We start from the raw sequence: 15,202 nt of genomic DNA, 5'->3' as shown, positions 1-15,202 counted from the left end.
GCTGCGGGAAGCAGTGCGGGCCGAAGGATGTGCTGGCCGCTGCTTCCAGCAGCTCCCATTGGCCTGGAGCAGTGAACCGCAGCCAATGGAAGCCACGATCGGCCAGACCTGCAGACGTGGCAGGTAAACAAACCTGCCCAGCCTGCCAGGGGCTTTCCTTACACAAGCGGCGTCCCAAGTTTGGGAAACACTGCTATAAGGCATTCGTTTTTAACAGGTAGGGTAATTAACCACTGGACCAACTTGCCATGGGTTGTGGTGAATTCTCTGTCAGTGGAAATCTTTAACTCAAGATTGGATATTTTTCTAGAAGACGTGCTGTCGTGCAAACTGGAATTCATTCTAGCAATTTCTCTGCCCTGTGTTATACCGGAGGTTGGACTAGATGATCACAATGCTCCATTCTGGCCTTGGAATCTCTGAGTTTATCCCCACGTACTGGGTGAAATCAATGGGAGTTTGGCCATTGATGGCAATGGGGCCAGGATTTCACCCACAGTGTAATGTTTCTTTGCCTATTTGCTGCAGGCTGGGATGCTTTCGAAAGGAGCCTAAGGGAGGTTAGTGCCCAGTTCCCATTGGAAGACGTGAAATAATGAAACTCATAGGGAGCTGGACACGTGACTGCCTAAAACTCCTTTGAACATCCCTGCTCCAGTGCCTGGATGTAAGAGGGTTAAAGAGAGAGCAACTGCCATTAGTCTAATGCTCCATGTTTTGGTCAGATCACTATTATTTTAAAGTTATATTGTATAGATTTAGAAAGGATCCGAAATGTTTTCCCTTAATTTTCAAATGAACACTTCCCAGCTGTCCTGCGTTAATCCATACCAGCGTGATTGGAGGGGTCCCACCATGTGACTAGGGTCAGTGCATCGTGACACATGCTCAGAGCAGAGCTGCACTCATATGTGGTGCCAAGAGCATCTTTGGAGATACTACAAGCTGCCTGTGGTAGGATGGAACCATTTTAATTTTAATATAGGGATCAAAGAAAAAGTTTATGTGTGTATGTAGAGTAGCCAGCTTTCAGCCTGCAGCCTGTTCTTTAAAGGACAATTAAAATGCTAATAGGTCTTGTCTCTATTTAGGCTTGGAAGAATTAGATTTTTATTGGCAAAAGTCAGTAAATGCTGATTTCACCATACACACACAGAGTGATGAAAAAATATTTCCATTGATAATAATCAACATTTACAGATAGGTAAAGTAAGACAAATGTTGCTTGAGAACTTATTAGAGTCAAAGTCCAGCGATGTAGAGCTTTGAATTAGGCTTGTTACAAATGGACTAGCAAATGAATAGTAAAAACATGGATGATGTCCAGTTTTAAGGCTTTGTATATTTTGACATGGGATGTTGACAATTTGTGCTGGAGTGGCTTATAAAGCTTTGACTTTTTGAATCTTATCACCGCTGCCATTAATTAATTGTCTGCCCCCACATAATTTCCCGCAACTTTGAACATTTTAATTGATAAAAAAGTGCTTAAAGTCCATAATTTGGTTAACCATGAAAATTTACATAGATGAAAATCTAAAAAGATACTCAAAAATAAATATTGATATTATCTATCAAAATGGTAAAAAAATAAAAATAGAATTCTGCCAAGCCTTTCTATATTATAGATTATCCTCATCAGTTCCAGTATTCGGCCAAAGGTTACAGCAGTGACTCTATTAAGGGCCAGATTTGGCTTTCTTTAGTCATGGGAATAATACCACTGAAATCATTAGGACTGCACATGGGTTAGATCCTGCTGATGCTTACCCCCATTTAACATTATGCATCTGCGTTGTCTCATTGACTTCAATAAAGTTTTTATAACACATACTACTCATGTCTGTAATATGCTTATAACAGTTATTACTCATTTGTTAACCCTTTATAGACTATTGATAAGTGGCACCTTAACATATAATGTGGTTAAAAAACATTCTATACAAAGTTTCAACTGAAAGCAAATGTTTACGTTACAGTGTATATCCCCGAAAAACAGTTATTTATATTGGAAATGACAGATCCTTAATTCTAAAGGCACACACAAAAGATACTGTAATACACTGCGGAGGATCAAGTAGTTCAAAGCAGTATTCCTTCAGGTTCCAGCAGCAGGTAGTTTTGTAAGGGTTTGGGCACAGGTAATGAGGGGATAAGGTAGTGGCATTTGCTGCCAAACTTTTTCCGAATGGCACAACGGCACAAATGTTGCAGACACCGAGGTGTGCATGATAGCATGAAAAAGGATTCATAAAAGGGCAGGTGCATCTGTAAAGCAAGAGAGAGTAAACCTTGAATTCAAGTTTTTTGATAGGCTAGACAAAACAGAGCATTTTCAAACTTTGAAAATCAATGGCATAATTAGATTAAGTAAGGTAACATAATTACTTAAACTTGTTCGCACGTTAAGAAGTCTAGGTATTGGTAGGATTCTCTGAGATGAAACACAGCTATAAAAGTAATTCCCATCTGAAAGGACACACATAAAATTTCTGCAGGTACAACACCTCATTGTGGAAGACAGTTTTATTTTTTAGTGATTTTAAATATACTTGACAGTAGAATTCTTCATAAAGCATTAGCATGCTGACGCGAAGTATAGGAGACATGGAGCATCTAAGATGGCTGCTCAATCCTTGGTAGAAACAACTGCAGAAAGCACAGAGAACAGCCCTTAGATGCCAGTTTTCTTTTTTCTTTCCAAGTGTGGCTGGGGTAGATCTACAAGGATCAAAGGCTGTAGCAGCAATCAACGACTACCATTGTAGTGCTCATTGCCGCATACCTATATGCTGCCATCCACCAGTTGTAAACATACAAGGGTGAGATTTTAGCTGGGCTGAGGCCTGGTCTCCCTGTCTAACAATTTGATGTGCACCCAGAAAAGGAAGGGGTGGAGATTTTAAGTGTTGTAGCCCTAGGTCTTCAAAGGAGTTTGGCCCCCATTGACTTTGTGGGGGAAGGCTGGGGGTTTGCACTTTGTAAACCCCAGCCTTGTCGCACAGCAGTTAGCTTGGCTCTTATGACCCGAGGACACAAAAAACACAGACCTGAACTTGGTGAGCTAAGCAGCAACTCTGTTAGTGGAAGGAAGCAATAGAAATAGGGGGTGACGTACTGCATCCATTCAAAGCCGTTCACAAATACACCAAGCAACAGATGATAGATCACGGCTGTGGTTACAGGAGCAGTGCAAAGAGACTGAATGCTGCCATAAAGGGGCAGCTGATGATTGCCCTGGTATGGGGCATTATCCCAGCCCCTCCTGGCCTCCTTAAAAACAATGAGGAGTCCGGTGGCACCTTAAAGACTAACAGATTTATTTGGGCATAAGCTTTCATGGGTATTTCATGCATCTGAAGAAGTGGGTTTATTACCCCCACGAAAGTTTATGCCCAAATAAATCTGTTAGTATTTAAGGTGCCACCAGACTCCTCATAGTCTGTATCCACAAAAACAAACACGGCTACCCCTGATACTTGCCTCCTTAGGCAGGGGGCATATTGGGGCAGTTCCAGGTAGGGTGACCAGATAGCAAGTGTGAAAAATTGGGATGGGGGTGGGGGGTAATAGGAGCCCATATAAAAATAAGTCCCAATTATCGGGACTGTCCCTATAAAATCGGGACACCTGGTCACCCTAGTTCCAGGTAATAGGGGACATGATGGGGACAAGAGAGGGAGGGGCCAGAGTGCAATTTGCTTCATTGAGCTCTGGCTGAAGGAACAGCCCCTAGGGAACAATTCTGGCTGGCGCTAGCTAGAGCTGTGCGGTGGCTTCCTGGGACTGGGAAGGGTGTAACGGTGGCTTAGAACCACTCTTGCCTTCTTTCCCTGACCGATGCCAAGTGTGAACTCAGAATATTTGAGGACTGTCCCACGGTGGCAGTGGCAGGACTGAGCAGGGAGAGAGGATGTGAGCACATCTCAGGGTAAATCGGAGGTTTGATTGTAGCATGGGTAGGCAAACCTGGGTGTGCTTTAATCTAGCTAGCATGGCAAAAATCGTGCCAGTGAAGATGTGATGGCACTGAGTACAGATTCAGGGTCCCTGGGCAGTCATGTACAGCTCACACTGTAGCATCTACACTCATACGCACCGACTCCGTGGGTGCTCCAGGGCTGGAGCACCCATGGGGAAAACATGGTGGGTGCTGAGTACCCACCGGCAGCCCCCCCATCAACTCTCTTCCACCCCCCAAGTGCCTCCCGACCACCATGGGCCCCATGGATCAGTGCCTCCCCCCTCCCTCCCTGTGCCTCCTGCCCACTGCAATCAGCTGTTTCGTGGTGTGCAGGAGGCTGGAGGGGAGGAGCGAGGATGGGGCAAGCTCAGGGGAGGGGGCGGAACGGGGTGGGAAGAGGTGGAGCAGGGTTGGAGCGGGGGCGGGGCGGGGGTGTGGCATTGAGGGAAGGGTGGCGTGGGGGTGGGGCCTGGGACATAGCTGGGGGTTGAGCACCCCCTGGCACAATGAAAAGTCAGTGCCTGTGTCTACACTGCTGTTTTTATCCCTGCTAGCTAGATCAAATCTGGTGCGGGTATCTCTAGCTGAACTGCAATATCATCTTAGACTGTAATGTAGATGTTCCCTGAGGAGACAGAGCAGGAGGGAGGGTGGCCTTGTGATTAAGGCTGCAGCCTCGAGACCAGGGTTGTGTTCCCAGTTCTGCCATGGACTCCTTGTGAGACCCTGGGTAACTCCCTTACAGTCTCTACGTCTCAGTTCCCCCTCTGTTGTGAGGCTCGCTGCATTCAAGATTGTGTGGTGCTCAGATATAGCTATCATCCCAAGACCATATGCCAGAGATTGCTAGTGCAAACTATCTAGAACTAACAGGGTTCAAAAAAGAACTAGATAAGTTCATGGAGGATAGTCCATCAATGGTGATGAGTCAGGATGGGCAGGGATGCAAAACCATGTCCTGAAGTGTGCTTAGCCTCTGTTTGCCAGAAGCAACTGGGATTTCACTTGATGATTGCCTGTTCTGTTCATTCCCTCTGGGGCACCTGGCATTGGCCACTGTCAGAAGACAGGATACTGGGCTAGATGGAGCATTGGTCTGATCCAGTATGGCCGCTCTGATGTTCTTATCTAGGGTTCATGGTGCCAGGAGTTTTTGTATGCCAATGCCGCAAAGGTGCAATAAGCATGTCGTGTTCTAACACTGTCTCTGCCGTCTTCACTCTTCAGTACTTCATCTTTTCAGCATTCTCTCACAAATCTCACCAGGAAGGGACACAACCTTATTTCCAGAAACAGCAGCAAAATGGCTCACACTGAATGTTTCCTGAACTTCTACATTTTGTTGAGTGAATCCAGCACGTATGACAGGGACAGGCTTGAACATACTCCTCTGTATGTCCATGGCAGAGAGACAGCACTAGAAGTGCAAGTGCTTCCCCGACTCGTCACACCAATGTAACCTCAGCTGGGACCTGGAGGAATCTCTCCTAGGAATGAGATTGTTGTTCAGATTTCAGTCCTTGGCTTCCCTGCTACATAAGGCCAAATGGATTCATGATGTGGAAACCTGCATACTAGTAGCTGACCTGAGATCACCTATTTATTTCACTAACAGCCATCAGAGGGTAACAACTTTTGATCACTATTAATCTTATTCTAGGTATGCCTGGCAAGGGTCCTGTGGGAAAAATAGTATGTAATTGAGACTGTATCATAATGCATATGTACAAGAGAAGTTGATTTAAAGTCACCAGGCATTGCCTAACTATTGAATGCTTGACTTTGCAACCTTAATGGTCTTTTAATGTTGGGTTTTTGTGTGTGCAATTATTATTTCTAGTACAGTAATGCTTAGAGATGCAGATCAAAATTGGGACCTCATTGTGCTTGGTGCTGTACAAATATATGGTAAAGAGACAGTCCTCACTCCACAGCACTTACAGTCTAACTAGGCAAGCGGTGGGAAGGGACATAGAGTGGCTCGTGCAAGATCCAGCAGAAGTTCAGTGGCACAGCCAGTTTCCTGAGTCCTAGGTAAGTGCCATACCCATTGTACCATGCTGCCTCTAGCTTGGATCGGAAATAGAACTGACTAGAGGACTCAGGCTGTATATCCCTTTACTCTCAGCTATGCACTGCCCCACCATTATTTTTGTTACTTTCCAACATTTAAAAAACCAAACAAACTGAAAATTAAAGCTATTCAGACTAAAGCTATTCAAATTAAAGCTATTCTCTTATAACTGACATTGAGCTAAGTAAGGCAGGCTTTGTACAGACTGTCACTATGGAGAAAACGGGAAAGAACATTCAAAACAAGTGTTCGGTTGTTGGCCCTTTTGACTGTAACTTTGTATGCTTGGCTTTGCATTGACCATTGCAACTCATTTCTCTGTGTCATCCGTGCAGGACCTGCAGGGAGGTGATGTCACAAATGCACGTATTGGTTACCAGGTTGGGCCATATTGTGCTCTCACGCCGGTGTAAATCAGGAGTACCGCTTTTTGAATGGATGGCGTTAATCCACTGTATAACTGCAAAGATGAAACTTAGGACTGGTCTATATAAAACGTTCCCAGAGTGAGCATTCTTTTTTTAAGGTCAGTTTGAAATTATTTTAACCTTCATTTTGGAGTTGCTCTTTTCCATTTGCGCCATCCGCTGGAAACTGTACTTGCCCTGGATGCCAGTTGGTTATTTTCATTTTTAGAGCAGGCTCCCAAGCAATTGGGTGCAAAAGCAGGGGCTTGATTTTTCCTTGCCTTGCACCTGGTCTGGTTATTGACATCTGTGCAGGGCAGGTGGACGAGGCACCATTCTGATATGGGAGTGGTGTGGGAAGGAACTTGCAGTGTTCAAAGTCTCATGGTGGCATGGCCTCAGGTCTTGTGGGATATCAGCCCATGTCTTGGGAGGCAAAACTACGCCACTGGCTATAGGCATATCTAAGAAACCAGCCCAGAGCTTTCCTACCTGAAATATCTCCTCTGGAATAGCCTCCCGCCACTGCTCAGAGATGGGGACTTGAGAGTAGGAATTGAAGAGGATTTCAATGATCTCTGGCACTGATGCACAAGACCTCAGCACCTAGAGGAACAAATGCAGAGTGATGTTGTGAGATTTCACGGGGGGTGATGTACACGTCTCAGTGCTGAGGCTCTCCAAAAACCCAAATGTGGATGACTAGAGGTTTCACTTTTCATCGTGTCATTAGATGAAAGGATCAGAGGTTCCACCAATGACAGTCTAATTGTCTGTGTGACCCACTTAACCAAGGCAGTCCTTGGGAATGGTGCACACCATATTAACAGAAGTTCTGCTCTGTACCAAGTCCCTAAATCTCCTTCATATGCAAAAACCAGTGGAAGGCTTGCTTTTATTGTGAGGTTATTTTCACTGGATGCCCCATTTGCTTTTTGTTTACACTCTTTGCTTGCACATGATAAGCCAGGATAATATTTTCTTTATGGTTTGAGGTAAAATCAAGGAAATGAAAAGCTATAGCAAGACTACTTTGATGACAAAAATACAAAGTTGATCTGTCATGGCTCTGTGATAGATAGATAAGTAGGTAGGTAGATAGATAGATAGATAGGGCACTCTGTTTCTTAGCCTCCACAACAAAACTAGTTTCAGCCTATCCAACTTTTGCCCCCTTACCCTCCTATAGACATCATACACCCATCACCACGAAACATTTCAATGTTCATTACTCCAGGCAGCAAGATCCCAGTGAAAGGTTACCCCCTCTCAAGTCAGACTGAATTTGAGCACTTTCACAGGGCATCAAAAAGTCATCCCTTTACAAAGCAAAGTACTCTGGGTAAAATTTTAAAAAGTGTCTAACTGACTTAGGTGTCTAAGACCAATGGAACATTCTCAGCAGGATATAAACCTCTCTGATCACTGAACTAAGTTTCCAACATGTTTTTAATTAACATAAATATGGAGGGCAATAAACCCCTGCACTTTTGAAAACTTTATCCTCTGTCTGCATGTGACCAGCTCATTAAAACGTGATTTAAAGCCACATGATATGTGACGCTAAGGGCCTGATCCTGATAGGCACTCAGCACCTCTCAAGGTCGGGCGGCAAAAAATATACGGGGTGTGATTCACCACCATGTGACTTAGGCTATGTGTACACGATGTGCTGCTACAGCCGTGCCACTAAAAGGTGCGCAGTGTAGCCACTGTTTGTTGGCAGGAGAGAGTTCTCCTGCCGACAAAGTGCTGTTCACACCGATGCTTTTCGTCAGCAAAACTTTTGTCATTCAGGTGCCAGTGTAGACAAAGCCTTCGTGGAGGCACACCAGCCTCAGACTGAACTAATGCAGTGCTGAACTGGGCACATCAAACAATCACACTGTACACAGTTGTTCACATGAACTCTTAGTGTAACTGCACTGACTTCAGTGCCGTTACCCCAGGGAAGAACATCACAGATTTGAAGACAGATGGTTAAATAGAACAACCCAGCCTTGCCTCCTTCCCAAACCCAGAACTATTTGTTTACGTCAGGGGAGCTGATGGTCCTTTAAGTCCCCAATGGAACTAATTAGCTGCCTCCCAGGGTTCAGGTCATAGCTGCAGGTCACCTGGTCCTTAGATCAAAGGCCAACAAGCAGCTAAATGGGGACTGAGCTCCGGCTGTTTGCTGGGAGCAGGTAAGCACCTGCACAAGGCCCCTAGCTCAGGCGAGAAGGCCCTAGAAAGGGGCCAAGCAGTGGGACGTGGTTTATCTATTTAATTTATCTTGGACTTTTGTTTTGTTTTGTGAAAGACACTGACATTCTGTTGCAGTTTGAGAGCTTTTATTTGATGCCCTGCCTGGCTTAGAGTTTACTAGCTAGATGCTCCCAGCTCTGTCGGTTCTACTTACACATGTGTGAGCACAGAGTGGCCTGTGTACATGGGACAGAGTTCATAACACAGAAGCCTTCTAGGGCCAGGTTAATATGTAGGGTAACTCTGTTTTCTTCACTGGCGTTACCCAGAGGAAATGTTTAGTCCTCAACATGTAAGTTAATTGAATGCATGTTGGCAACGTATTTCAAGTTTGTACCCTGTTTTGGGTGCTGGATTCAAATGACGAGTTTCTAAAGAAAATGATGTAAACCTACTGCAAGAAATGTTTCCTTCTCAAAATGGAAGCTGACAGTCGCTATTATCGCGCTGGGGAACATTTTCCAAAGCGCCTCTGTTGATTTAGCTCTTCAGGCCCATTTTCAAAAGTGACTTAGGAACCTTCATTTCATTGCAAATCAGTGGAGCTCAGTTTTCTAAGTCTATTTTGCAACGCTCCAGTGACTTGCAATGAGGTGTAAGTTAAGAACATAAGAATGGCCGTACTGGGTCAGACCAAAGGTCCATCCAGCCCAGTATCCTGTCTTCCGACAGTGGCCAATGCCAAGTGCCCCAGAGGGAATGAACCTAACAGGTAATGATCGAGTGATCTCTCTCCTGCCGTCCATCTCCATCCTCTGAAAAACAGAGGCTAGGGACACCATTCCTTACTCATCCTGGCTAATAGCCATTAATGGACTTAACCGTCATGAATTTATCCAGTTCTCTTTTAAACCCTGTTATAGTCCTAGCCTTCACAACCTCCTCAGGCAAGGAGTTCCACATGTTGACTGTGCACTGTGTGAAGAAGAACTTCCTTTTATTTGTTTTAAACCTGCTGCCCATTAATTTCATTTGGTGACCCCTAGTTCTTATATTATGGGAACAAGTAAATAACTTTTCCTTATTCACTTTCTCCACATCACTCATGATTTTATATACCTCTATCATATCCCCCTTAGTCTCCTCTTTTCCAAGCTTAAAAGTCCTATCCTCTTTAATCTCTCCTCATATGGGACCTGTTCCAAACCCCTAATCATTGTAGTTGCCCTTCTCTGAACCTTTTCTAATGCCAGTATAGTACTAAGTTCCTAAGTCACTTCTGAAAAGGGGAGTTCAGAGCCTAAGTCACTTAGGTGCTGTTGAAAATGTTACCCACTGTCACTACACGCTACATGAGTCGGGCGCTATTCGCTTGTTGTTCCCGTTCCTACATCGAATAGAGCTGCTCACCACTCACTCAGCAGCCAGCTGAGTGCTGACATCGGCCTTTTGAAAGACACTTTGTCCTCCCTTCTTTAAAAGAAATGGGTGAGTGAATTTGGTGCTCAGGCAAGGTGCTGGGTGGCTGGCCTCAGAGGGCTAATTCCTCTGCTTGGTTATAGACCGGGGACAGTCCAGCAAGCTGCACTGCAAGTTTTAGCCCTCACCGCCCCACCGCAGCCAAAAGGGTCACTTCAAATGGGGCTAAGAGAGCAGGTCAATCTCTGCTGAGATGGCCAACAGGGATGCCAGTGATGCTGTGATGTGAACTCCTATCTGCTGGAAAGTTGCCTGAAACCACCAAATCCTTTTCACATCGGCCACTGCACAGCCCAGGGATGCTAATTGCCCTCCGCCATTACTGGCCTAGATTAGAACTAACAACCAATTGGCCAACCTTACTGTAGCCCTTTACCGATCCCCTTGGAAAAGCCTCGCCGGTATTTAAGCTGGCTAACTGCCTCTGCCTCTAGCCAATGCGTGAGACTGTACCTTCCCAAAGGCCATAGGCCAGATTTTTTGGGAGCCATGGTTCAGCAGCGTCTGCACTGTGAGACGTGGCCTCAGTTGCTGCTTGAAGGCTGCGGTCTGTAGGCTACAGGACAGGGGGGAGGCGCCGTTGTAATCAATGGCATTCACATCCGCTTTATTCTGCAGCAAAAACTGGACCAAGCTGTGACTGGCATTCTTGCAGGCTTTGTGGAGAGGACTCTTCTCCTCTTCATCTGTGGTGTTGACATCTGCTCCGTACATAACCAGCAATCTGCACACCTGCAAGTAGCTTCCTTGAGCTGCTTGTTCTTTTGCCTGTTCGCAAGTCACGCTGAGTGCCGTTTCTTCCCGACTGTTCTTCCTATCCACACTAGCGCCGTACCTCAAGTATAGGAGAGCGTGATCATAGAGGCCATGTTTAGCTGCTATGTGAAGTGGTGTCTCCTGTGTCTCTTCACTAGGTAGATCAACCATCGCTCCATACTTCACCAAAAGTTTGGCACATCTGTAATGAAGTGACACGGCCATTTACTGAAGGAGAAATGGAAGCTGAGTTGTATGACTTGGTTATTATTGGGCCATCTTTTCCATCTCCCATTAGCGAGACCACTAAGATTAGAGAAAACAGATCTACGAGCCCATAAGCTCGAGTGGCCTCCACTGACTTTTGATGGAACTTGTGCTCCTAATTCACTTAGGTACTATTGGCATGATGGGACACGAGGTTGAAGGAATGGAAACAATGCGGTTAAGGCTGGGGTGGCCCACCTTGACGGGGTGCCCACGCTCATTCAAAACATATGAGCAGCCTTTATTTAAAAATGAACTGAAATGTAATGTAAATTGTGTTTTCTTTAAGAGCAATGCCCAGAAAAATCGGCAGCGTCTGCCTGAGATGGTTCCAGTGTAGCAGATGCACGCAGCCAGCACATGCTGGGCTACCAGAAGGGGGAAAAATGTTTTGTGTGTGTGCTTTTTAGAAAACACTCTTAACCTGCTACTTATGGCCAGTGCAGAAGAAATGAGTCTTTTGGCAAGTTCTGGAGGAGGGAGTGGGGGATGCTTGGCAAGCCGGTGCTGTGTGGACATCCCGTGTATCGAGGGTGGTGTACGGGAGCAGGGGGAAGCATAAGATGAAACTGGTAAAAGGAACCAGGCGACATCCTGGGTGGGCTGGATGTGACCTGATAGGAGGTCTGAGACAGAGTGGTACGTAGGCCCTGGAAAGGGAGAACAAGAAGGTTAAACTTGATGCAGCGAGGAAAGGAGAGACAATGGAGGCATTAAACAGGTGTTGATGCTGTGGTCAAATCAGTGGGTGAGACATCTGTGTTTTGAAGGGGGTGGTGCTCAGGACCGGGGTTCTGGCACCGTCCTACCCAGGATAGGGAGCCCAGCACGAGGCTGCATCATCACGCCGCTGCATCTGGAAGGGGCTCCACACACAAGGGAGTCGCTCAGAATAAGCACTGAGGGTGATGTGCGGGGAGAGCACTTGGAGTCTGGTAACAGCATGGCATTGGCGACTCGACCTTGAGGCAAACACCCCTTGATCCAGTGTAGAGCGCACTCTGCTCTTCAAACAGCTGGGAGTCATCAGACCTGGTAAGTCTCCTCCAAAGACATCCAGTTTCCAGCCCCCTCTGCCGGGCTTTTCAGGCAACCTCTCGGGAACCCCCAAAAGGGAGCCTGAAATGAGCCCAGAGGCTCTGCATCCTGGCAGGGATGGCTTCCTTGCTTCCCTCTCCCTTATCTATCCAAGGTACTTACATGGCCTCCATCACCTCAGTGTTTAAAGCATTTATCCTCACAACACTCTCACGTGGGAGTGCAGAGCTGCTATCCCCAGCCAGAGGGGGAACTGCAGCAAGGTGAGGCTCAGCGATGGCCACACGGGACGGCTGTAGTGGCGTAGGAAATTGAACCTGGGTCTCGCTGGCAGAGCTACACAACAGCTGTGGTTTCCCTGCAGAGCCAGCTGGTCAGAAGGGGGAGGGAGGGACAGCAGGCTGCAGTGCAGAGTAGGGGGCAGACAGGAAGATCATCAGCAGACTGGGGAGAGAACAAGATTCTGGCTCCCCCTCCCCAGAAAATACTCCATAGGGAGAAGGGGGGATCCCCTGGACCGGCCAGAGCTTAGGGGAAAAGGTCTTGTTGCCTCAGACAATACAGGGGTGAGGGGGGAAGGTGAAACTCAAGGAGGAAGCAGGAGCGTGGGGGAGGGGGTGTTAGAGAGGATTATGGAAATGAGGTGATGCATATTCAGTGAGCATGCGTATTGGGTATTATTTGCATAATTCTCCAAATCCACAGCCTTATCAACACTGGAGCAAGGTGAGAGCAGCCCGCCCCCTGCATGCCATGGCTGTGCCTAGCCGTTAGCTCATCTCTCCAGCTTTGGGGACTATGGTCCACACAGCCACCCACAAGCGCTTTCCAGGCGCAGGGGAGGAAGGCGGTCGTCTTTGGCTTATGTGATAGAGTCTTCTCGCCCCAGCTGTTGAAAAGTTAAGGCTGTGACTCTGGCTGGTTGCTGCAAGTGCAAACACTGGGCTAAGGTCCCGGGCCTTGGCCACATGAGGAGAAAGGAAGGGCACTGGTTGGAGAGGTTCACACTCGATACCAACCCCAAGCAATTCAGAAATGTTGGGTGTCAGTGCCTGGTTGTCAAGTATCAGGGGGCAGCCGGGTTAGTCTGTATGTACAAAAACAACAAGGATGCATCTGAAGAAGTGAGGTTTTTACCCACGAAAGCTTATGCCCAAATAAATCTGTTAGTCTTTAAGGTGCCACCAGACTCCTTGTTGTTTTTGTACATACAGACTAACACAGCTACCCCCTGACACTTGACAACCAGGCACTGACACCCAACATTTCTCAACTGCCTGGGGTTGGTATTGAGTGTGAACCTCTCCAACCAGTGCCCTTCCTTTCTCCTCCAGGTGCCACCAGACTCCTTAGTGCCTGGTTGCAATGCCTGGGCCACGATGGGGTCTGGCTGTATCAGTGTAGCCTGCTGCGGTTTCTTCTCCGTACGGAAAGTTACGATGCTTCAGCCAGTCCTCCCGGTGCCATCCCTACACATTTGGGAATTGCCCCAAAGCCCCAGCTCTCAGCAAGGGCTCTGGGCACTACATAATGGGTGCTCCTGGAGACCCAGCGTCCACTGGTACAGGCAAGGTTACAAGGCGGGCACTGAGTGTGGATGTGCCAGAAAGGTTTTGTCAAAATCAATGTTGTTCTGGAGACACATTAAACCATTGCAAGGACACATGAGACCATCAGCCAGTTCATGCAATCAATGTGTCTGCAGTCGTTTAATCTCTTGGTGTAGATAACATCCCCGGAGTGTGATGCAGACTATCCATATAATCCAACTCTTGTCTGACATGTATGCCTTAGGGCAAGGGTCTGTGTGTAGGCGGGAGGCCGTGTGGAAAGGCAAGGTTCTTTAAATAGACATCAGCTGTAAGTGAATCAGAGAATGAGTCTCTGCTGAAAACATCAAACCCACTGTCTGGACCTTGGCTGCCGGTGGTCAAGGCTGTTCACACTGGTATTGAGCCAGAATAACTAGAAGGGAAAAAACCTTCTATAGCTACCTAATGCATTGACTTGGGCTGCTTTGAGACGCATGGGGTGATGTACACGGGCAGGTCTGGCATTAAAAATGCTTTCTCCACCCATTTCTGACTCTGCCATTTAAGTGACCAAAACTACCACCTGTGCCTTCTCCTAGTTTCAGAAACTTGTAAGGTGCTGAAACATATTCCCTGGCTTTCCAAACGTAGCATAACTTTACTCACACTAGAATGGTCTATTTCCAAATTGTTGCAAGGGAAATCTCTCAATTGCCTTGCATCAGTGGGAGAACAGATGTTTTCATTCTGAAGTTAAACCTTTGAGTTGGAAGTGCATTGGGGCATGAGTGGCAATTATCCAACAAGAACTGCTTTTCCGGTTTGTCTTCTTCCTTGGCTAAGCTCTGCAGTCTTTCCTGAGTCCCTCCTTATTCAGACAGAAATCCCACTGATGTCTCTCGGAGTTTTGCCTGAATAAGGAATGTAGGATTTCACCCCTTGTGTGTACCGCAAAGGAACACTTCCTTTCTTGGTTCAAGCCCACCGAAAGGAATGTGTTTTGTAAGCAGTGTACAGAATTGCTTGCTACCCAACTTTGGGGTCTGTCCCATGTAGCAGCACCTGCCATTTCAAGAAGAACAGGGTTTGTGTTTAAACAAAAAACATTCCTGTAATATAAGTAATCTTGGAAATTTACAAAAGAGTGATCTCAGGCTGTCATGAAACCTTGGCCATTAAAGGGACCCCCCCCCTTTACAATATTCTATCACAGCACAGAATGCCTTCTGACAAACAGAAGGGGGTTAAAGATAAACAGTCCACACCAATGGTTTTTTAGTGCAAGTAAGTGAATGTGATAAGCCAGTCTAAATGAATCAAAATTACTGCTACTTTTTCTACTAGAAGTTGACGTTGTAACCATTGTAACGGTGACATGGTGGCAAAACAATGTCAAATTCTGCAGTACATGCAAAGGGCAGTTGGCACCAATGCCGGTACAACTGGCCATGCTGTGATTAGGATTTCTATTAGGTAATGAGAGGAGGGAGGAGGGGAG

General features: G+C 46.5%; 1 protein-coding gene across 2 annotated transcripts in view; it reads right to left on the bottom strand.

The window, feature by feature from the left end:
* Positions 1–237: 237 nt before the first annotated feature.
* The window catches only part of ASB18 (ankyrin repeat and SOCS box containing 18), a 45,155-nt gene continuing 30,190 nt past the window's right edge, over positions 238–15,202 (bottom strand). For both annotated transcript variants that reach the window (XM_054044287.1, XM_054044286.1), the window contains 3 exons: positions 10,565–11,069; positions 6,938–7,051; positions 238–2,268 (listed from right to left, as the gene is read on the bottom strand). In XM_054044287.1, coding sequence (XP_053900262.1) covers positions 2,083–2,268; positions 6,938–7,051; positions 10,565–11,069 — 805 coding nt within the window. In that variant the 3' untranslated portion in view covers positions 238–2,082. The remainder of the gene's footprint in view (positions 2,269–6,937; positions 7,052–10,564; positions 11,070–15,202) is intronic.

Source organism: Malaclemys terrapin, chromosome 11 (assembly GCF_027887155.1).
Source record: "Malaclemys terrapin pileata isolate rMalTer1 chromosome 11, rMalTer1.hap1, whole genome shotgun sequence".
Taxonomy (NCBI): domain Eukaryota; kingdom Metazoa; phylum Chordata; order Testudines; family Emydidae; genus Malaclemys; species Malaclemys terrapin.
The sequence above is the reverse complement of the archived record's forward strand: the minus strand, read 5'-3'. Positions and strand labels throughout refer to the sequence as shown.